At 42.2% G+C, this 24,678-nt stretch overlaps 1 protein-coding gene and 1 long non-coding RNA gene across 3 annotated transcripts in view; both read right to left on the bottom strand.

Annotated features, from left to right (window-relative positions):
- Positions 1-24,678, bottom strand: part of LOC134803823 (uncharacterized) — a 178,104-nt gene that overhangs the window by 71,842 nt on the left and 81,584 nt on the right. The window lies entirely within an intron of this gene.
- LOC134803790 (GTPase-activating protein CdGAPr-like) overlaps positions 1-24,678 on the bottom strand; it is a 50,252-nt gene that overhangs the window by 971 nt on the left and 24,603 nt on the right. Inside the window, exons 11-25 of the mRNA XM_063776626.1 lie at positions 22,580-22,758; positions 20,084-20,267; positions 18,883-19,011; positions 17,839-17,989; positions 14,584-14,673; positions 12,812-12,900; positions 11,712-11,856; positions 11,090-11,150; positions 9,327-9,451; positions 9,117-9,247; positions 6,656-6,788; positions 6,090-6,199; positions 4,714-4,830; positions 3,116-3,187; positions 139-1,926 (exon numbers count right to left, since the gene is read on the bottom strand). Of these exons, the coding sequence (XP_063632696.1) occupies positions 139-1,926; positions 3,116-3,187; positions 4,714-4,830; positions 6,090-6,199; positions 6,656-6,788; positions 9,117-9,247; positions 9,327-9,451; positions 11,090-11,150; positions 11,712-11,856; positions 12,812-12,900; positions 14,584-14,673; positions 17,839-17,989; positions 18,883-19,011; positions 20,084-20,267; positions 22,580-22,758 (3,504 nt within the window). The remainder of the gene's footprint in view (positions 1-138; positions 1,927-3,115; positions 3,188-4,713; positions 4,831-6,089; positions 6,200-6,655; positions 6,789-9,116; positions 9,248-9,326; positions 9,452-11,089; positions 11,151-11,711; positions 11,857-12,811; positions 12,901-14,583; positions 14,674-17,838; positions 17,990-18,882; positions 19,012-20,083; positions 20,268-22,579; positions 22,759-24,678) is intronic.

Here is a 24,678-nt window from a genome sequence, read left to right as displayed (position 1 = left end):
AACCAATAAAATTCCTTCACGGTAAATTCCCAATTTAGCTGGTTTACCAAAGTCACAACGTTGGAAGTTAAAATGCATAGTTAAAATGTTAGAACAGCAAAACCTATAGTAAAACCAACGAGATAAGACTTATATTACCTTTCAAAATGGCGTCCAGCGCTGCCCTCCCCCCTCTCAGGGCTAGTGGGGGAGGGGATGGTGTCTAACTGGTGACTACTCCTAGCGAGCGAGAACCTCATCCTCTGTCCCAAGTCCACCGTGTTCCTCCTCTCAAACTTTGGACTCACTTCCTCTTTTTTAACTTTAACCCTCGTAAGCTGTTCAGGGTTACTCCTAAAAGATTGAGAACTATATTTCTCTCTCAGAAAATTCCTACGTTCCTCTTTGTATTTCTCTATTCTCTCCCTACTTAGTTTCTTTTCTGTGTCGAAACCTATTAGGTTCTTAATGTCTTTTTTAGCATCGAATCTTTGTATTAGAGATATTTTATTCTCAGTAGTAGGTGTGGTTGCTTGCTTGTCTTCCTCCATGTTTAAATTTAGATTTAAATCTGGTAAGAATTTGTTTTGCTTTTTCACATCTTTGACTTCGAGACTTTTTCTTCGGTCAACATAATTCTTCTCCGGAGCGAACTCTTTTATAAAAGCGTTCTCGTCTAAAGACCTAGCGTTGGAGGAGTTTTTAGATAATTTGTAGCATTTAGGCGAAGGCGGGGGTTGAGATTCTTCCTTGTCAGGATATTTGACTTCAGTCTTAAACTTTTCAAAGAACGGTCCCTTCTGTTCGGTCGGACTTTCGAATCTGTTCGCTAATTCTCTTACATTTAGAGTTTCTTTTGGCTTAATAATGTTACCATTTTCTTGTGTAGACTTTATATCGACATTCTCATATTGTCTACCTTCAAAAGAAACGTTTTCATAGTGGATTTCCTTCGGTGGTGACTCTAGTATCATAGCGTTGACCTCTTCTATGCTTTTCTTGAAGAACTTAACTTGGCTGTACACATCTGTGTTATCAACATCAGAGTCTGTCGGAGTTTCTAGAATGATCAGATCTTCAGTAAAGCTATGAGGTTGGCACGCCTGTTGGGTTGGTAGACTTGCATCCGCTTCCGGTATGGTCGCTTCCTCGACAATAGACAAATTCTTCTCTAAATCTATATCTTCATAGACCGAGTCCCTCTCATTGGTCGGAGTGTCATTCTCTATAGGTTCATAGTCTGGTGATTTTTTAGTAGGAGATCTAAAGGTTATACTAATAGTGCTTTTTAAAGGGCTTTTCAAAGGGCTGCCAGGAGAGCTTTTAGAGCTGGAAGACTGTAGATTTATATAGTTGGGGCGGCTGAAGCTGTAGCATTCGTAAAGCTCATCAGGTTTAGGGCTAATATTACTGTAACTTGAAGAGCTTTCGTGGGAAGAAGTCATAACTTTCATATCACAGTTTTCATATGACACTTCTTTTTTACCTGTGCCTTCTGATGTAGATGAAGATACAGCTGATAATCTATTCAGATTATGATAGCTAATATTGGTAGAATTAGCCGGACTAGCTTCCAAACTATCTTTCAAAGTATCTCTATAATCTTCAACTTTAATATTTTCATAATCCGCCGCCTTCAATTCACATTTTAAGCATTTCTCTTCATCGCAATTGTCACAGTTGTTAATTTTGATTGTCTGTTTATTATGCTCACTCACTTCGGAATCGCTCTCTAAGGGATCATACACTGGGGTAGCGGGGGTAATGGGAGTATTAAGAGTTGAACTAGTAAGGTTGCTTATGGAGTTCTCTACAGGCCAGTCTATTTTGATGAGAGTGGAATGGTTGTCTTTCCCGTGCCAGCTGAGTCTTGAGACTGTAACGTCGTCGGATTGGTGGAGGTTGCTGTAGCGAGCCGCCTTGCACTTTTTGGGCGATGTTCGTTCTCTGTTGAGTTAATTTTAAGCGGAAAATTAGAGGTTAGACCATTGACGATTAATTTATTAATTTTGATCGATCCGGTTGGCGATATATGACTTTTCGTTTAATAAAGTTTGGTACCTATCGTGCTATTTGTCTTATACACACAATGGCATGTATCCTCATGAGTTATTCTAAGGAGTTTTAGACATATCCACATACTTAAGCACTGTTTTTATATATGCGATATTATAAAGACAGTCCTTTTGGCTAATTTACTATATAATTAACCAATTAAAGCAAGAGCTTTTCATAATATATTATCAAATAAATTGAGGCAATCGAATTTACATTTTAGTATTCAGGAAATACAACAAGGATTACTTTCTTGAAGTGTATTTTTATTGAAAAAACGCTTTAAAAAATAGTATTATTACTTATGAAACCAAAGGAAGGTAAATAAACATACATATATGCTACAAAATTGTTACATATTTATCAAGTGTTTTTCTAAAGAGACTAGTCATGATCGTGTAGTCTTTTTATTATAATATATATCTATTGTTCTAGTCATACAACACCAACCAAATCGTAAAGCCAATAGATGAACAAACTGCACAGATCCAGTTTTTTATTGAAAAATACATCTGTGCTTCAAAATATTCTAGTCTTATTTGCAGTAGTACGTAATAGCATAGAGAAAAAATACATAGAGTGCTCACTCCATACTTCAGTTGTATAGTCGACATCTAGCATCGAGTAGCGGAATTATCAGTACTGCTACTTGACATTAGATGTAGCACCGACCGAAAAGTCTAATCTTAACATTTTTCAGCTAATGTTATAACCGGATTAACTGGAACTCTATTTTCAACGACTTCTGCTTTTAATGTTCGTTGTAAATTGTTGTTCAATACAATTTTCGTGAGTCGCGACACTAGAGAATTGTAGTATCAAGTAGCGGTACTGATAATTCCGCTACTCGATGCTAGATGTCGACTGCGAAAATAATTGGCTTTTTGGTATCTTATCTTACTATATTTCTCTAGATATAGAAAACCGTAACTTTTTATTCTCGTAAATAAGGCATTTTTTTTAATTATATATACTGCTGTTGTTGGTCACGATGTAAGAATATCGTCTCTATTAAAGCAGTTGCCTTTCAAAACGTTAGTATCAGCAAGGAGGCAAGTCTGCGAGGAAACTGAACGCTCACCTCATCTTGACAGTGCTGGTCGAGTTCTGGAAGTCCGAGCTGGCGGTGGGACTGTCGCGGTCTTTGCACAGGCTGTAATAAATACGTTTCCTTATTGAAATGATGGACCACGAAAAAGCCTACGACACGCTCTTTAATTGAAAAACGCTTTTTAAAAACGTATTTAACTGATTTGCAAGACCGAAGTGATCCCATAAGTGTTCCGTGAACAAAGTTTTACACGGAACACTAAAAATCAGTACTTAATGGTCCCGGGTTCGAATCCTGGTAAGGGCATTTATTTGTATGATGATACATATATTTGTTCCCGAGCCGAGTCATGGTTGTTTTCTATGTATTTAAGTATTTATTTATAATATATATCGTTGTCTGAGTACCCACAACACAAGCCTTCTTGAGCTTACCGTGGGGCTGGGTCAATTTGTGTAAAAAATGTCCTATAATATTTATTTATTTATTTATTTATTTAACTATTACTTATGAAAGCAAAATAATGTAAATAATCGTATATGATTCATAATTCAATACATATTTGCCGTGACTTGTTTTTCAAAAGTGTTTTTCAATAAAAAGGAACGTCAAGACTGTTTACCTTTTGACGTGATAACGTCTTATAAATCGATGAACACCGGTAGCATGCGCGAAAAAGTGTCACGTTGTGGACGGATCTCCATGGTAACGTTGTGGACAGATCTCCATGGTAACGTTACGTAATGTAATGGTAATATTTTCTTATGACGTTATCACGCAAAATTATCGTCCGTAAACCGACTTTACAGACAACCATTTTTTTTCTAATGCTAAAAAAACGAACTTCCCACCACTGCCCACAGGCAGGATCTCGGGGCAGAGGAAGACCAAAACGGAGATGGTGGGACGACCTTGACACATTTTGTAAAGAGTGGCGGGAGTGTGCACTGGATAGGACCAAATGGCGGGAAAGAATGGATGCCCTTGCCCAGCAGTGGAACACTCTTACAGGCAAATAAAAGTTAAAAATAAAACAAAAAAGATACTTCCTTAGAAGCGAGTGCCGTAAAACCTTAACTTTAGTCCAAAAACTCTCAACTATGGTCCGAAATTCAATAAAAAAATATTCTTAGTGAAATCGTAAAATATTTGCATAAACGGAAGATAAAACTCAGACAAAACCAAAAGGGAGAGCCACTATACTCTGTATCTTTAGGTATTTAAATAAAAGTAAACAAAATCTACCCTCAAATTGCTCCTTAAGCCAGTTGAGGGTAGATGAAAACATTACATGATCAAATAATGTAGGTTAAAGTCAGGTCGTTCAGTGACAGATCCAAGCGGTTTTGTACTTGGTCGATTAACCAATAAATGTTATAACTACCCGAAAATGTACAAATTGTTTGTTTACTTGTATATAAATACCTAAAGATACAGACTCCCAGAGCACCCTAAACCGGCGAGCGTGTATGAGGAATGTTATGAAAGTGAAGGAAGCGAAAGAGGTATGTCAGGATCGTAGCAAGTGGAAGTCCGTGGTCTCTGCCTACTCCCTCCAGGAAATAGGCGTGATTATATGTATGTGTATGTATGTATGTATGTAGATACAGAGTATAGTGGGTACTGACCGCTTGGCGAGGTTGTCGTGCCTTGCCGAGTGTCGCTTCTCCGCGGGCTTGGCGCGCGGCGAGTCGCCGTCGATGTAGCCGATGCCTGCCAGCTGCTCCTCCAGGGCGCTGCGTTTCCTGTTACCAACAAAATATAGTTGGTCAAACCAATTTGTCAGTCAGTAAGAATCAGGCAAACTATACTCATCCTTTTCTTTTGGGTGCTGGTACTAGTGTAAGACAAAGATAGTATGATTCTCTCTGTCTATGATTGAAATGAGACAGTCCTTTGACAAACTACATATAAAACAAATTGAAGTATGGAGATTATACTGAACAACTTTTACTGTGGGACCAACCCCGAAATCGCGAAAAAACACGTACCCACCCATAGAAAATGGCCCAGCCAAAATGTACGAAACTCCCATTTTTTTGCGATTTGGGGTTGGTCCCGTAGTAAAAGTTGCTCAGTATAATCCCAAAACCTCCCTGGCAACGGGAATGCAGTAATTTTTTAGACAACCCTGTATATCCATAGAGAAATGTATGTAAGGAAAGAGTGGTAACTCCATACATCAGTTTTCTTACCAAAACGCGAGTTATTTCGTAGTCGACATCTAGCGTCAAGTAGTGGATTTATCAGTACCGCTACTTGACACCAGATGTCACAAGTGTCGCTACTGACGCCCCCTGGCCATCCCTTTATTCCTGGTCATCCTGCTTAGGAGGTCGAACCATAATGTTCTACCGTACGGATGATCAAAGATATTAAATAGGGGTTGAAACTTATTACGAGAAACTATCGATTTAGAAAAAGACTACGTGATCTTGACGTGACTTTTAATTGAAAAACGCTTTTTAATAATCAGTAACTATTACTTATGACAGCAAAATAATGTAAATGATCGTATATGATGCATAATTGTTACATATTTGCCGGGACTTATTTTTAAAAGTGTTTTTCAATAAAAAGACACGTCAAGATTGTTTACCTTTTTTCTAATGCTAAAAAAAAACGAACTATAGTAAAGTTCAACACCTCGCTGGCCCAATATTACAGGGTTCTATGTTTCACTTTTATCGAACTGAAATTTGAACATTGTCATAGTGACATTAAGTCGAATTTCAACTATCTTGAAAATGTAACATAGAACTTTGTAATATTGAGCCAGCGGCCTTTAACCTTTTCGACGCCGTGTCAAACACAAAAGCTGTCACTGGGACGCCACGTCACCGAAGTGTCAAAATTTAAATTGAACTTTATGCATATGCACGTAGGTCTGTGTTGCTCTGGGGTCTGTGACCGATTAATCCGTCGTTGGCGTTGGAACTGCGGTGCGGATATATCGGTCATAGGTATCCAAAAGGTTAAATATTGTCAGACTGTTTTTGCTTACCTCTCAGCAAGCTCGTTGGCGGCCTCTATATCGACCCTAAGGTTCCTTCTGGGGCTGGGGTCCACACTATCGGGGCCCGATCCGGCCGGAGTAGAGCATAAAGAATCGTCCTGTCCGGAAAAAAAAGTTTTTCGTAAAGATTTAATTTATGTTACAAGCTTTTATCGCAGATTGTACTTTTCTTTCCACAGTCAACTAATACTCATCGAGACAATTCTAACCCGAAACACAATTAGATGGCGTTGTTTTATCACAGAGTTCCTATGGCCACCTCCTGTGTCCATCATCAGATCAGCTCGATGGTACCATAATATTGCATTGTCACCCGACTTACAGTGGCCTAAATCGTAAACATATGTGGATATTGCCAAAGCAAGTGCTACCATCTACCGTTCTCGTCGCTACGTTTCCTTGTTCCTAGTAGGTTCTGCCATCTTGTGGGCTATATCGGAAGCATAAACGACACATTTACGCCTCGCGCCAATATTCTGACGGCACCTATGCTGCCCCCTATAGTTCATGCGCGGGCCTATTCACCCCGGTTGACGGTACGTATGATATGTTACCTGAGCCGGCGCACAGTGCGTGTCGTCCTCCTCACTGAACATATGTCTGTCTCGCTCCTGCGGGGACAGTCGGAGCCTCATGTCAGCCAGTTCCGCTTGCCAAGGCTCGAAATATGAGTCGCAAGATGACGACCTATAATATATCTGACGGCTCCTATGCTGCCCCCTATAGTTCATGCACGGGGCTAATCACCGCAGGCGTCCCTATTCACCCCGGTTGACGGTACGTATGATATGTTACCTGAGCTGGCACACAGTGCGTGTCGTCCTCCTCACTGAACATATGTCTGTCTCTCTCCTGCGGGGACAGTCGGAGCCTCATGTCAGCCAGTTCCGCTTGCCAAGGCTCGAAATATGAGTCGCAAGATGACGACCTACGATAAAAAAAACAAAATAACTTTTTGTCAAAAAAATCATTTTTGATACAAGCTTTTATCGCTGACTGTACTTTTCTTTCCACAGGCAACTAATACTCATCGAGACAATCCTAAAAGCCCCTAACACAATTAGGTCGCGTTGTCTTATCACAGAGTTCCTATGGCCACCTCCTGTCTCCATCATCAGATCCGCTCGATGGTACCATAATATTGCATTATCAGTATCATCACCAAACTTACATATGTATGCAAATTTTCAGCTCAATTGGAAAACGAGAAGTGATCGCTAGGGATTCTATATAATTCTCCAAATTGTTTAACATAACCAGCGTCATACAATCGATTTGAAACATTCAATTGAGATATATTTTCCTTGATAGAAATTGTAAGACAAAAAAAAATGAGCGAGTAGGCTGCTGCCATTAGTACAGTTATGATGTAAACACTACAGCACCTGGTGTGATGTTTGAGAGGTTTCATGGCTCTCTCCGCTAGGGGCGCCACCGTGTCGCCGTCTGACGCGAGCGACTCGCACGACTTCACTGGTCGCAAGCCTGCTGGGTTCATCGGTATGTCCTGCTGCCATTAGTACAGTTATGATGTAAACACTACAGCACCTGGTGTGATGTTTGAGAGGTTTCATGGCTCTCTCCGCTAGGGGCGCCACCGTGTCGCCGTCTGACGCGAGCGACTCGCACGACTTCACTGGTCGCAAGCCTGCTGGGTTCATCGGTATGTCCTGCTGCCATTAGTACAGTTATGATGTAAACACTACAGCACCTGGTGTGATGTTTGAGAGGTTTCATGGCTCTCTCCGCTAGGGGCGCCACCGTGTCGCCGTCTGACGCGAGCGACTCGCACGACTTCACTGGTCGCAAGCCTGCTGGGTTCATCGGTATGTCCTGCTGCCATTAGTACAGTTATGATGTAAACACTACAGCACCTGGTGTGATGTTTGAGAGGTTTCATGGCTCTCTCCGCTAGGGGCGCCACCGTGTCGCCGTCTGACGCGAGCGACTCGCACGACTTCACTGGTCGCAAGCCTGCTGGGTTCATCGGTATGTCCTGCTGCCATTAGTACAGTTATGATGTAAACACTACAGCACCTGGTGTGATGTTTGAGAGGTTTCATGGCTCTCTCCGCTAGGGGCGCCACCGTGTCGCCGTCTGACGCGAGCGACTCGCACGACTTCACTGGTCGCAAGCCTGCTGGGTTCATCGGTATGTCCTGCTGCCATTAGTACAGTTATGATGTAAACACTACAGCACCTGGTGTGATGTTTGAGAGGTTTCATGGCTCTCTCCGCTAGGGGCGCCACCGTGTCGCCGTCTGACGCGAGCGACTCGCACGACTTCACTGGTCGCAAGCCTGCTGGGTTCATCGGTATGTCCTGCTGCCATTAGTACAGTTATGATGTAAACACTACAGCACCTGGTGTGATGTTTGAGAGGTTTCATGGCTCTCTCCGCTAGGGGCGCCACCGTGTCGCCGTCTGACGCGAGCGACTCGCACGACTTCACTGGTCGCAAGCCTGCTGGGTTCATCGGTATGTCCTGCTGCCATTAGTACAGTTATGATGTAAACACTACAGCACCTGGTGTGATGTTTGAGAGGTTTCATGGCTCTCTCCGCTAGGGGCGCCACGGTGTCGCCGTCTGACGCGAGCGACTCGCACGACTTCACTGGTCGCAAGCCTGCTGGGTTCATCGGTATGTCCTGCTGCCATTAGTACAGTTATGATGTAAACACTACAGCACCTGGTGTGATGTTTGAGAGGTTTCATGGCTCTCTCCGCTAGGGGCGCCACGGTGTCGCCGTCTGACGCGAGCGACTCGCACGACTTCACTGGTCGCAAGCCTGCTGGGTTCATCGGTATGTCCTGCTGCCATTAGTACAGTTATGATGTAAACACTACAGCACCTGGTGTGATGTTTGAGAGGTTTCATGGCTCTCTCCGCTAGGGGCGCCACGGTGTCGCCGTCTGACGCGAGCGACTCGCACGACTTCACTGGTCGCAAGCCTGCTGGGTTCATCGGTATGTCCTGCTGCCATTAGTACAGTTATGATGTAAACACTACAGCACCTGGTGTGATGTTTGAGAGGTTTCATGGCTCTCTCCGCTAGGGGCGCCACGGTGTCGCCGTCTGACGCGAGCGACTCGCACGACTTCACTGGTCGCAAGCCTGCTGGGTTCATCGGTATGTCCTGCGAACACTGTTATGAATGTTTATTATAAAAAAAAAAACGAAATTATGTGTGATGTAATTAAGTTAGTAAATACTTATATGTGTACCTCTACGGGAGCAGGCGTAGGAGCAGTGACTTGTGGCCGCAGAGCTGCCTTGTGCCGCTGGAGCTTACTGCGAGAGAACAGCCCGCGCCAGCCTGACGGAGACCGCTTTAGACCTCGCTTCGCACCTGTACAAAATAGTGCATCACGATGCAAGTGCGAAAAGAAGGAAATTCGCAACGAGTGGCGATTAATTGAAATTTAAATCGACACGAGTTGCGAATTACATTTTCGCAAGTGTATTGTACGTTTTACAGTACATACGGCCCTTTAAATTTTCGACGTATGCACGTATTGTGCCAATTACCGCACTAGGACGGTAAAGTAGCACCATATGTACTGTAACAAGTTTCCCCAAAAACTCCAAATATATTACAATTAATTCAGCTGTGATGATTAATTTGAAGACAAGTCACGTTTCCTGAAATCTATAGTCTCGCAGTAATTTCCTGAAATCTCAATCTGTTTTGAACCTTAAATCGAACTACTAAAGTTGAAATTCTATTGGCGTATATATGGTCGATAAATCGTACTATGTCTGAAAAACCGGCCAAGTGCGAGTCGGACTCGCGCACGAAGGGTTCCGTGTACCATTACGCTAAAAACGACAAAAAAAATCACGTTTGTTGTATGGGAGCCCCACTTAAACATTTATTTTATTTTGTTTTTAGTATTTGTTGTTATAGCGGCAACAGAAATACATCAACATCATCTGTGAAAATTTCAACTATCACGGTTCATGAGATACAGCCTGGTGACAGATAGACAGACGGACAGTGGAGTCTTAGTAATAGGGTCCAGTTTTTACCCTTAGGGTACGGAACCCTAATAATGATATATAAACGCCAAATATCGCTAACCAATCAATCGGTGCTTCAATCCAGAGCCTCTCGATTTATCAGCACTGGTGTTTTCTCCCTGGGTAACCGGAAAAATTTGACGTCTTTATTGAACGCATATTTTAAACCAATTTTATAAAAGCGCTGGTGGCCTAGCGGTAAGAGCGTGCGACTTTCAATCCGGAGGTCGCGGGTTCAAACCCCGGCTCGTACCAATGAGTTTTTCGGAACTTATGCACGAAATATCTGTTGATGAAAACATCGTGAGGAAACCGGACTAATCCCAATAAGGCCTAGTTTCCCCTCTGGGTTGGAAGGTCAGATGGCAGTCGCTTCCGTAAAAAGTAGTGCCTACGTCAATTCTTGGGATTAGTTGTCAAGCGGACCCCAGGCTCCCATGAGCCGCGGATAACGCGAGGAAGAAGATTTACATATTTCGATGTCAACAATTATAAATACGATTGCAAGGATCGAGTTAACATATATATATATGGGCAGATTTTAATTTGTGTCGACACCGACAGCAAAGTCGACAATGTCGCGTCTTACAGGGACGACCGGTCTGGCCTAGTGGGTAGTGACCCTGCCTGTGAATCCGATGGTCCTGGGTTCGAATCCCAGTAAGGGCATTTATTTGTGTGATGACACAGATATTTGTTCCTGAGTCATGGTTGTTTTCTATGTATTTAAGTATTTATATATTATATATATCGTTGTCTGAGTCACAACACAAGCCTTCTTGAGCTTACTGTGAGACTTGGTCAATCTGTGTAAGAATGTCCCATAATATTTATTATTTTTACAGGGACTTAAACCTGGCCGAGGACCGCGAAAACTGGCGCATACTCCACCGACGGGAGCCATGCTCTTAAATTATGACGATGATGACACTGGCACGCTTTTAAGCATTATAGAATATAAACGAACCTGACAACGGAAGATCCAATACGGTGTGGTATTGCGGAAGGTTGTCCGGCCCCGATCCGACCTGTAAAAACATTATATACATGTATTTTAATTAGAGATGTCCCGAATAATGGTATTGGCCGAATACCGAATATTCGGCCCCTCTCTCGGTCGAAGCGCGGAATATTCGGCATGACATGTGAACATTTTGAGTCACAATTATTATGAAAACTCTTCGCTAACAAAGCACAATGTTAGCTAAAATATATTTTTTGTTGAGCAGAATTAATGAATGTAGTTAGATTCAATCAAATTAGACCCATGATAAATATAAAATGTTTTGTAATCAACAAATGCCCAAAAAAAGGTCTTCATATTTAACCACTTTCCAAGAATATATTAAAAATATTAAATTACCTAGCCTAGTTCTTGGTTACTTTTATTGTGTAATTTGTTTTTAGGTAGGTGCAACAGATATTAATACCGAATATTCGGCAAAGTGACCGAATAGGCCGAATACCGAATAGTTGCCAAATATTCGCGGCATCTCTAATTTGAATATATCGGGTGTCCCTATATACGAGGATCACCTGCCGGGCTACCTAGCCGCGGTAGAGTATCTCTGGTGTAATGTGTGGGTTACCTCGATATACTTGGGCCGCAGGTGTCCCGCGGGCCGCAGTTGTGGTTCAGCTCGCGCGGCGGCGGCGATGGCGCCGGACGGAGGTGGCAAACGAGGACTCTGCCCCGTCGACGTGCACTTCTCGCGCCGCCGGGCCTCCTCCAGACTGGAAAACAATACGGATATAAGACGATATAATAGTCTACAGAACATTCTCGTCTTACCGAGACCTAGCGGCTTAGCACGGTCGCGTTTTTATCCCTTGTCACCATGCCTGTCACGTTCTAACAAGTATGTAAGTGCGAAAGGGACGCGCATAGTGATAGTCGATAAAAATGGAACCGTGCTGAGCCCGCTATTCGTGTAATTTTATCTGTAATAAAATAGTGCTTCGTTTAAAAGATAGCGTGATAGCGTAACCATTACATGAGGAGCCGTCAAAGCGCCTCATAGAGGCTTCTGGTGACCAGAGGGCTGGCCAATATTTCGCCCAACGGATCAGCATTGCCAGCCAGCGGGGCAATGCGGCCAACCTTCTGGGCACCCTACCTACGGACTACGACTTGGGGCTAATTTTTTATTTCTAAGTTTTAGTGTTTTTATTATGTTGTAAAAATGTTATTAAATAAATATATATAATAGTATTTTATACGGTCGAGTCGGTTAAAATAAAAGCGAAATTTCTAATGTACAATAAAACTTCTAATTAATTTTTAAATCAAGTCAATTATATCACAAACTAAAAAATAGCAGTTTGTGTTACAAAGGGATCAAAATGATATATTTCCGTCAAGGGCGTACATTGAATCCTGAGCGTAATGAGGGATTCAAGTTCAAGTGTTAACGCCCAAGACGAAATAATTTTGATACCGTGTGACACATACTGCTTTTCACATCAACTATGAGGAAAATAAAAAATCTTAGTGTTGACACAATTATTACGTTTCAAAATATTATTCAAGCTAAAAAAGAATGCAAAAAGATAACAAAAACAGTGTCCTAGAATAGAAAAGTGCCACTTTGATCCTCCCTAACGGGGGGGAAAAGTGCCACTTTGATCCCTCCTAGCGGGGAAGAAAAAGGCCTTTTCCGAATAGGTGATGTGAAAAAAGGATACATACCTGAGTAATTTAGTAGGCGGGTTGAGTGGTAAGCTCTTCGGACGCCGGCACGAGTCGTGACCTCTCAACTCGACATGTTCTAACTGCTCCTACACGAATACAAAAACAATTCTTATTATTATAATACAAAAAATACTAGCAAATAAAATAACCTACTACTATGGAAGTAGAAAAGAGGAAAAACAACTACATAGTATAAAACCGGACAAGTGAGAGTCGGACTCGCCCACCGAGGGTTCCGTACTTTTTAGTATTTGTTGTTAAGGCGGCAACAGAAATACATCATCTGTGATTTTTAATTTCAACTGTCTAGCTATCACGGTTCGTGAGATACAGCCTGGTGACAGACGGACGGACGGACGGACGGACGGACGGACGGACGGACGGACGGACAGCGGAGTCTTAGTAATAGGGTCCCGTTTTACCCTTTGGGTACGGAATCCTAACAATCCTTATTATTTTACAGTCAGCACCAGAAGTTGCTAAGCGGGCCATGTGTTCAAAATGATCTCGACGTGACTTTATTGTTAAGAGAATAAGAGCGTGTCAAGGTAATTTTGAACACCTCACCCGCTTACCAACTTCTGCTGCTGACTGTACAACAGACTACTTAATAAAATAAATTAGGGATGTAACGATACCGATACCGATATAATCGGCAGGCCGATATATCGCCATCGCCGATTTAAATACAGCCGATATCACAGTTTGAAAAGCGCGCGAAACAAATGACGCTGCTAATAATTTGAATAAACTTTGTTTCCATAGCAAAAAATCTACCTAAAGTGAACTATATTTACTGATTTGGATTCACTTTTGCATTGATTGCTTGATGGTTACATAAATAATTGTTTTCTTTTATTTTGATTTGGCATTTTTCTTTATTCGTTTTACTGTTTTTCACATTTCACAAAATCGAGTGTATATTATACATAAGTATACTATATGCGTATTAAGTATATAAGTCCTTATTTATTTTATTTATTAACTAATGATAACCGATATGATCTTTCGCGTGTGCAGCCTAACAATCGGTATTGGAAATGGTCACCTCACTATAGCGCGCCAAGGACTGACAGATGAGCATCGCCGCAATGGCGGCGTCGTAGGTCAAACTTCCCAAGTTATATCTGTTTTATTGTATTAAATCCTTTATTTGATGATGATTGGTGTCTTAGTTTAACACTAACTACTGCGTCATTGATATCGGTATCTGTATCGGTATCGCCGATTATTTCAATAATCGGTATCGGTATCGTATCGGCAAAATCATGTATCGTTACATCCCTAAAATAAATTACTACGATGGATGTAGAAAAAAGAAAAAAAAGTGGGAAGAAAACTTGTCCCTTCGAAAAATCGACATCTACTTAGATCTCAATTTCATAATAAAATAGACTTCCAAGTGTTCGTCACTATTCCAGTAAATAAGATATTTAACCAAACTTAGGGCATTTTTAATTTAAATGATAATATATTATCCTTTTTTTACTGTGGGACGTATCACATTGATTTTCATTGATTGATTGATTGATCGATTGATTGATTGATTGATTGATTGATTGGATTTTTTTCATTGTGATTGACATCTGTATTTACAATTTATAGATTGTTAGTTTAATAGAAACTGAAACCTTAAATTTATACCTTTTAGGGCCACTTGCACCGTCCCACTAACCCGGGGTTAACCGGTCAAACCTGGAGTTTAACCGCTTAATCCCGGGTTAGTGGGATGGTGCAAGTGGGCCTTAAAGACCATAAGGTTAACTTACCGAATTCAGAGACTCCGGTCCCGAATCCCAATCTTGCTCTTCGGCGAAAAGATCCTCCGCGTAACAGATCAGGAATTCCGTGACCACTGCCTGCAGCAAAATATTATTTAATTTAATTAAATGTATTCTGCATGTCCTAACCTACGGTGCCCAAACATGGTCGCTCACTGAGAGTCAGAAGTCCAAATTGAAGGTTTGCCAGCGAGCAATGGAGCGCAGTAATCTAGGTGTCACAAGGACGGATCGCATCCGAAACACCACATTGCGCTCCAAAACACGCATAGCTGACGTGGGGGAAAAGACCGCCAGACTGAAGTGGGACTGGGCGGGTCACGTCTGCCGCATGCACCCGGACAGGTGGGCTAGTATAGCCACCAAGTGGATGCCGCAAAAGAAGCGCGGACGTGGCAGGCCCAGACGAAGATGGCGGGACGACTTAGACGCCTTCATCAGTGGCTGGCCGGAGAAGGCACTACAACGGGAGTTGTGGAAATCAGGGGGAGAGGCCTTTGCCCAGCAGTGGGACACTACAACAGGCTAATAATAAATATATATTAATTAATAACTTGAAATAAAAATCAGAAGACGGTTCTAAGCGTCGATTTTTTTAAGAACCCATCAACGTGCACACTAGCGGCACTGCTAAATAATCGTGATTATTCAAATTTAATGACAGGTATTTAACGCGTCCAAAGTTAAAACGGCCGTTTTTGTTTTGAGCTCATATATCGACAAATCCAGCAACATAAAAACTAGTTTGATGTATTCAAAAGGTACTTAAATACACAATACAGTCCGTAGCGGCCCCCTTTTTTAAATACCTGTCATTAAATTTAAATAATCACGATTATTTAGCAGTGGCGCTAATGTGCACGTTGATGGGCTCTTAATTCATGCTATTCTTCATCTTCCTCGCGTTATCCCGGCATTTTGCCACGGCTCATGGGAGCCTGGGGTCCGCTTGACAACTAATCCCAAGAATTGATGTAGGCAGTAGTTTTTACGAAAGCGTCTGCCATCTGACCTTCCAACCCAGAGGGGAAACTGGGCCTTATTGGGATAAGTCCGGTTTCCTCACGATGTTTTCCTTCACCGAAAAGCGACTGATTTATTTCATGCTACTACAGTAGAATCCGTTTATTATGACTCCGCTTATACTGACCAACCGCTTACTATGACGTAATTACTGTGCGTAGTTTGGTTTTCATATAAAATTCTTTGTGACAAATTCGGATAAGATGACTTCGCTTATAGTGACAAATCGCTTACTATGACCTAAAAATCCTATTTCCATGAAATTATGTCCGGGTTTCGCACACATTCGCTGGTTTTCGTGGCCGTCACCACGTCTTTCCCTGTGAGGACGTTATGGTGCGTTCGTGGCTTGTAAGGTATTTTAGTTTTGATTCTCAGTGACAAGTTGATATATGTTACAAGTTTAATAAAACTCATTTCTCAGAAAGGAATTTGAGATTAATTTGGAAAACATAACAAAAATAAGAAGTTGTACAACTATGTTTCATATGACATCCGCTTAGTATGACGTGTTTGTCACTTCCCTTCGATGTCATTATAAGCGGATTCTACTGTACATTTCATTAAGATGGCGGGACCAATAAGGAAAAATATTGTATAAGGGGTCATCCATTAATTACGTCACACGTTTAGGGGGAGGGAGGGGGCCAAGAAAATGTGACATGTTGTGACATGGGGGAGGGGGAGTCACAAACATTGTGATGTCACTTTAACTTCATCAGTAACCGAAAATTAATTTATATTTTTTTATTCGCTGTACAGTTAAATAAGATTAGATAGAGATTTTGGATGTAACTTTCGTTGTGTTATAAAATTACTAATATTTAAAATATATCAAAAATATTTTTTTATTAAAAAAAGTAATGCCGAGTTAATATTGTCGATTTCGTTGAAAACAAAATTGCCTAAAATGTGACGTCACACCAGGGGGGGAGGGGTTTGCAAAATGTGACCAAGTGTGACAAGGAGGGGGGGAGGGGTAAAAAAACCTAGAAATTCGTGTGACGTAATTAATGGATGATCCCTAAGTCATAAAACTAAAACTTAAAATTACAAAAGGAGGTGTAGCCAATATCTTTTAATAACATACCTGAGCTGTCAGTTATTTAACTGACAGATTATAGTGCTAAAGTTTATAAAATACTTACTAGTTTTTGTCATGGTATAATAATATACTCCGCCTGGTACTCCATTCCCGTCTTTTCTAGGTCACCTAACTGACACGGGCCTACGTCATCATGCGACAGCGCTATATGATAATATGCGATAGCGCTATATATAGCGGCCATGTTGTTGTGACGTAGGCCCATGTCACTCTGGGAATGGAAGACCATGTTTTATTAGACTATGGTTTTTGTTACAGCATTCAAAGCAAAATAGTAGGTTAATTCGCCAGTAACTGGCCACCTGTTAGTAAATGGCCACCCTATACTAATAATGAATTCTATTCACCTATAAACAGTATTCATTTTAGTCTAGGGTGGCTAGTTATTAAAGGCTGGCCAGTTATTGAAGCCTAATACTAAAATGAATTCAGTTCATAGGTGAATAGAATTCATTTTTAGTTTAGGGTGGCCAGTTATTGGCGTATTATCCTTCCTTAATAGTCGTATAGTGGCTGATATGATGAATTGACGTATACAAGTAAACTTTTTAAATAAAAAATGGGGCATTATCTATGAAAAGGGACCTTATCGTCGATGGCGCTTACGCCGCACAGCGTCGCGCGGCATTGTATTTATATCGGAGCATCGTTAATAATGGCGTAAGCGCCATCGACAATAAGGTCCCTTTTCATAGATAACGTCACAAATACTTTTACGAGCGTAGCAGTTTTAACGAAAATCGACTCTGTGATGTTAGTCATAAAGTTCTACCTGCACAGAGACGTGTTGTAGGGCGTGCTGCGGGCGGGGAGAGCGGAGCAAGTTGGGGCCCACACAATGGCCATGTTGCGTGCTGTCATGCCTGTCACGTCGCCTAGTAGCGACACGCGGCGGAGGTGACGCATCAGGTACGCTAGCGTGGTACATGTTCACAAGGCTTACCTGCACAGAGATGTGTTGTAGGGCGTGCTGCGGGCGGGGAGAGCGGAGCAAGTTGGGCGCCCACACGATGGCCATGTTGCGTGCTGTCATGCCTGTCACGTCTCCTAGGAGCGACACGCGGCGGAGGTGACGCATCAGGTACGCTAGCGTGGTACATGTTCACAAGGCTCACCTGCACAGAGACGTGTTGTAGGGCGTGCTGCGGGCGGGGAGAGCGGAGCAAGTTGGGCGCCCACACGATGGCCATGTTGCGTGCTGTCATGCCTGTCACGTCACCTAGTAGCGACACGCGGCGGAGGTGACGCATTAGGTATGCTAGCGTTCTGGAATATCACAAGAAAAAACGAACGTTTAAGAAGTGTAACGCTCTTACGGTAGATGTCGCTAGGGTCCCCTTGACCCATAATATGGTGGAAGATTCGCTGGCTATGGATGAGGTCTAGGCGGCTCAGTTGGCAGGGCGCTGGAGTATCGATCTAGAGGCCGTGAGTTCAAGTCTCACCCAAGACAGTAATTTTATTTATTATAAGCTTAATCACAAGAAAAGTTAAAACTTGTAATAGAGGAGAGGCCAATTCGTAGAAACTACCTTATTGTCTATTTTCGTGGGACCGAAAAGGTTTATACCGAGAAGTGGTATTGTTGGAATCTGCATGGTCTACTGATTATCAAAATGCATGTTGTCGCTTCCTAAAGTGGTGGAATGAGTTTTTACGACGACATAAAGTCGTCAGTAGAAAGTTTTAAACTATTTTCTTTTAAACATACCATGTTTACCAAATCTTAGAAAGGGCTTTGTGAGTAGATTACAAATATATAACGTAGTCTAACATTTTCACTGCTTTGTCTAACAAATTATTACAAAACGTTCAAAAATTTCACTCACTCTGAATTTATAGGGAATATTACGCAAAACTCTGCGTAGAGGGCGTCACTAGCATACTCACAGGGCCTACCGCGAAACACGACAATCGAAAATTCGGTTTCTGCCTCTCTATCACTCTTGCTTATTCGATTGATAGAGGCAGATAACGAAATTTGGTTTTCGCGTTTCGCGGTAGGCCACCTAACCGCCTTGATGTATCAATGTCATAGTGAAAACTTGTCAAAAAATTGTTTAAAGCCTTGTATGTATAAGTTACTCTATGGTTTACTGGGTGCAATAGAGCTGCACTCTGGCGGCATAACATTGCAGTAATACTCCCTATTGACTGACCTGTAATGTGGTGGTGGTAGTTTGACCACGACGTCTCTGACCGCTTTCAGTCGCTTGGATTCCTCCGCCTGGACAGCTGACACGAAACTTTCATATAGCTGGTACGTGCAGAGCGGGTTTGGTAGTTCTCTGAAAATAAAAATATTACTTTCATTATACGGATACTGTTGGATACCTATATAGATTGGAAAATTTATTTGTTAGTAGAAAAAGACGAGAAAATGATGTTTTGTATTATACCTTACTAACTTTTTTATTAAGATTATTATAATGATATCATTGAACCCGGGACATAGAGAAATATTAATAAGACAAGAGTGCTCACTCCATACATCAGTTTTGGTATCAAAAATATTAGTATTTTCATAGTCGACATCTAGCATCGAGTCAGGTGTCAAGTGACAATAGATGTAGCACCGACCGGAAACTCTAATCTCAACAACATAAGACTTTCCGGTCGGTGCTACATCTATTGTCACTTGACAGTACTACTTAACATACTGATAATCCCGCTACTCGATGCTAGATGTCGACTATGAAAATACTAATATTTTTGGTTCCAAATCTGTATGGAGTGAGCACTCTTGTCTTAATTATATTTCTCTATGTCCGTCGGCTTTATAGGCACGATCACTACCCACTAGGCCGGACCGGTCGTCATAGTTTACATAAAGAGTTTATGAATCCTTGTAAAGATAAACCCCCTTATTCTTAAAACTTTACGGGCCTGATTTAGTTAAATTGTTTTATCCCTTTCTTTCAAATACATAAGTCAAAATGACAGATAAAGACAAACGATTATTAGGTAATCGAGGTTTGCAACGCGTTTTTGAATAAGGGGTAAAGAGTTTATGAATCCCCGTAAAATAATCGAAGCGATAGGCGAGACTCTGAGCGTTAGGCCTCACTTACGACTCGGCCACGATATCGAGCGACTTGCGATGGCGGCAGCGATAACCATAGGTTGGAGCGAAAGGTCCGATCGCCGTGTCACGCTCCAACCTATGGTTATCGCTGCCGCCGTCGCAAGTCGGTCGATGTCGGGGCCGAGCCGTTAGACGGGGCGGGCGAGTTTCATTACATTGCGGGTTTCGATCGGTCGGTCGAATCGGACTTAACTACAACAGTCCGCAATGTAACTAATATCGCATGCGAGTTCGCGGGCCGTCTAAATCGGCCCTCACTCGGGTCTTCAACTGACCTGAAGTACATCTTGAGTAAGGAGGCGGTGGCGTGCGGGTCCTGCGGCAGGGCGGGCGCCTCGCCGCCGTCGAAGGCGGCGCGCAGGCGCTGCGTGAGGCCGGAGCCCCCCGACAGCCGGTAGATGCCGTCCACCGCGCCGCGGGCTTCTATGGCTTTAGCGCACTCCACGAGGACTAGAGGCACTGTCGACAAATTAAAAAAAAAACATTTATTTTGGTTCTACAGGAAACCATGTAAACCATAGAGAAATATAGTAAGAATAGATTGCTCACTCTATACATCAGTTTTGGTACCAAAACGATTGTTATTTTCGCAGTCGGAATCTAGCATCGAATAGCGGAATTATCAGTACCACTACTTGATACTAGAATTCTCTAGTGTCGCGACTCATCTCACTTGATGGTCTCATCGGAAGATCAGCGCTGGAAGCCCCCAGCAACATGCTGAGATGGGACCATTTCGTGGCACTTTAATCTTATTTTATGTTTTCTTTTATATAATGTAATGTATTGTACCGATTGTTTGTGCTTACGAATAAATCAATTCTATTCTACTCACGAAAATTGTATTGAACAACAATTTACAACTAATATTAAAAGCAGAAGGAGTTGAAAATAAGAGTTCCGGTTTATCCGGTTATAATATTAGCTGAAAATTGTTGAGCATTAGACTTTCCGTTCATCGGAACATCTATTGTCAAGTAGCAATACCGATAATTCCACTATTCGATGCTAGATGTCGACTATGAAAATAATAGACTTTTTGATGCCAAAACTGATGTATGGAGTGAACACTCTATGTATTTTTTTCTCTATGATGTAAACAGACCTATCATGGCTTGAGATGACGTTTCTCTGCTGTTTACGATGGTTTCTCGAGCGCCGTGAAAGTATAAAACTACCATAATTGGCTACTTTCTTACTAGTCCAATCGGCTTGTTTTTAACTATCAAAACGATTTGCTAATATGGACTTTATATGAAAACGTCACAGTCAACTAATCTACTTTTTATATTTCAATCCGACTTATTAAATAGAAGTAGTGGTTTAAAATAACTACTATCTATGTTTTTGTAATAATTGTCTGGTGTTTTATTTCGTACACAGTGTAAAATAATTCATTTTAAGTAGAGGAAAGCACAAAATTAAATAAAACACACCATCATGTTCGAAGTTGAGTAGATGCTCCCCGAGGTGACATCCGAACACTCGCTCCCTCAGGATGACCTATTGTTTGAGCCGCCGTCGCGAAGGGCGGGACAGTATGAAGCTCCGGAGATCAGTTTAAAGTGTTATATTACACACCATCATGTTCGAAGTTGAGTAGATGCTCCCCGAGGCCGCAGCCGAACACTCGCTCCCTCAGAATGCCCTGTTGTTTGAGCCGCCGTCTCGAAGGGCGGGACAGTATGAAGCTCCGGAACAGGATCAGTTTAAAGTGTTATATTACACACCATCATGTTCGAAGTTGAGTAGATGCTCCCCGAGGTCGCAGCCGAACACTCGCTCCCTCAGGATGACCTGTTGTTTGAGCCGCCGTCGCGAAGGGCGGGACAGTATGAAGCTCCGGAACAGGATCAGTTTAAAGTGTTATATTACACACCATCATGTTCGAAGTTGAGTAGATGCTCCCCGAGGTCACATCCGAACACTCGCTCCCTCAGGATGACCTATTGTTTGAGCCGCCGTCGCGAAGGGCGGGACAGTATGAAGCTCCGGAGATCAGTTTAAAGTGTTATATTACACACCATCATGTTCGAAGTTGAGTAGATGCTCCCCGAGGTCGCAGCCGAACACTCGCTCCCTCAGAATGCCCTGTTGTTTGAGCCGCCGTCTCGAAGGGCGGGACAGTATGAAGCTCCGGAACAGGATCAGTTTAAAGTGTTATATTACACACCATCATGTTCGAAGTTGAGTAGATGCTCCCCGAGGTCACATCCGAACACTCGCTCCCTCAGGATGACCTGTTGTTTGAGCCGCCGTCTCGAAGGGCGGGACAGTATGAAGCTCCGGAACAGGGGGATCAGTTTAAAGTGTTATATTACACACCATCATGTTCGAAGTTAAGTAGATGCTCCCCGAGGTCGCAGCCGAACACTCGCTCCCTCAGGATGACCTGTTGTTTGAGCCGCCGTCTCGAAGGGCGGGACAGTATGAAGCTCCGGAACAGGATCAGTTTAAAGTGTTATATTACACACCATCATGTTCGAAGTTGAGTAGATGCTCCCCGAGGTCACATCCGAACACTCGCTCCCTCAGGATGACCTGTTGTTTGAGCCGCCGTCTCGAAGGGCGGGACAGTATGAAGCTCCGGAACAGGGGGATCAGTTTAAAGTGTTATATTACACACCATCATGTTCGAAGTTAAGTAGATGCTCCCCGAGGTCGCAGCCGAACACTCGCTCCCTCAGGATGCCCTGTTGTTTGAGCCGCCGTCGCGAAGGGCGGGACAGTATGAAGCTCCGGAGATCAGTTTAAAGTGTTATATTACACACCATCATGTTCGAAGTTGAGTAGATGCTCCCCGAGGTCGCAGCCGAACACTCGCTCCCTCAGGATGCCCTGTTGTTTGAGCCGCCGTCGCGAAGGGCGGGACAGTATGAAGCTCCGGAACAGGGAGATCAGCTTCCCGTGTTTCCGAAGGACTGGCTTTATTGGGGCCACTGCTACGGACCTGAAATAGTTATTTGTTTTACAAGGGGGCAAAGTTGTTGTTTAACCGCTCGTGCTAATATTGATACCCGAGCAAGCGAAAGATTCCAAAATTGAACCACGAGCGTAGCGAGTGGTTCGAAAAATGGAATCTTGAGCGTTGCGAGGGTTTCAAAGCACGAGGGTTAAACAAAATTTGCCCCCGAGTGAAACACAAAATTTTTCACCACACCCCGAAGCAAATATTAAATGTAAAATCAAACCAAATCAAATCCAAATGAATGTTATTAAATATTTATCATCCAAAATCATCATTTAAAAGTCAATTCTACCAGCAAACATAAGAAAAAAACTCAAAATATGCATTTGATTACTTTGCCTCACATGTGAATAAAATGCAACTTTGCTATCAGTTTTTGAAGTGCAAAGTAAGTCTTTCCGAGCCGGTGGGGTGAAATAGTTATTTGTACAACAAGAGATCAAAGTTTGATATTTCTTCGAGTGCTTATTTTGAGTCCCGTGCAAGCGAAAGATTCTATAATAGATTCACGAGCGTAGCGAGTGAATCTAATTTAGAATCTTGAGCGTAGTAAGGGATTCAAAAGCGCACGAGACGTAAATAACTTTGATCTCGTGTAGTACACAAAAATTTTCACCCTAAGCAGTGAGAACATACCTAGAGGGACAGAGATAATAGAACCCAAGTATATCGAACTTGTATTAGACCCCGCATGTTGAAATGACATTTGACTATAAAGGTCACTTGAATGTCATTTTGTCTCACTCAGTGAGCAAAATCGCATTTTGCTCACTGAGTGAGACACACTCAGTGAGCAAAATGCGATTTTGCTCCCTGAGTGAGACAAAATGACTCAGTGAGCAAAATCGCATTTTGCTCACTGTTTTTAAGAAGCAAAGTACCCTTGTTCGAGCTGCTGAGGTGAAAAATAACATTTTATTAAAATAAATTACGCACAATTTTTTGCGTTACTTATTTTATTTTATTTATTTATTTAATCTTTATTGCACAAAAGAAAACCTTATAGTACAAAAGGCGGACTTAATGCCATAAGGCATTCTCTACCAGTCAACCTTAAGGCTAAGCAGAGAGATTGTGAGCGGTGCTACAATTACAACAGCAAAAACAATCAATAAATTACGAATAACATATTAATTACGTATACAAATATACTATGATATATATGTACATATATATATTATATACCTATATATATATATAAATAACGACGAAACATATTATGAAACTAATAATACACTAAGATTTTTTCATTCTGCTAGCAAAGAAAGCACGTACGGATTTTTTGAAAGCGAACTTATTAGGCGCATTTTTTATGTTGAAAGGAAGTCCGTTCCATAGACGCGCCACCTGCACAGTGAACGAATTCGACATGAACCCGGTTCGGTGAGGAGGGATGGACAAAGACATATTGCCAGAAGAGCGAAGTTGGCGGACGCGAGAAACGCCGTAGTATTGAAAGAAGGATTTGAGGTATTCCGGAGAGAGTGGATCATTAAGCACAGAAAAAAGAGTGGAAAGCAAGCGAATATTGCGACGTTGTCGAATGGGAAGCCAGCCAAGCTGAGAGCGAAAAGAAGAAACGTGATCATATTTGCGGAGGCAAAAAATAAAGCGAATGCAGTTATTAAGCAGGCGGTCCAATTTATCAAGAAGCTCTTCGTTTATGTCCGGATAACAGACATCACCATAGTCAATAATGGGTAGTATAAGGGCGTTAACTAATGCAACTTTAGTTTTGACCGGTAAGAAGTGTTTCAGTTTGTTCAGATAATGAAGTGAGCCCATGACCTTACGACTGATTTCAGTAACCTGTGCTCTCCAACTCAAGGTGTTGTCGAAAAGAACGCCCAAGTCTTTAACGCTCCGACTAAATGTTATTGGGGAGCCGTTAAAGCTTACAGG

Source organism: Cydia splendana, chromosome 27 (assembly GCF_910591565.1).
Source record: "Cydia splendana chromosome 27, ilCydSple1.2, whole genome shotgun sequence".
NCBI classification, from domain to species: domain Eukaryota; kingdom Metazoa; phylum Arthropoda; class Insecta; order Lepidoptera; family Tortricidae; genus Cydia; species Cydia splendana.
The sequence above is the reverse complement of the archived record's forward strand: the minus strand, read 5'-3'. Positions and strand labels throughout refer to the sequence as shown.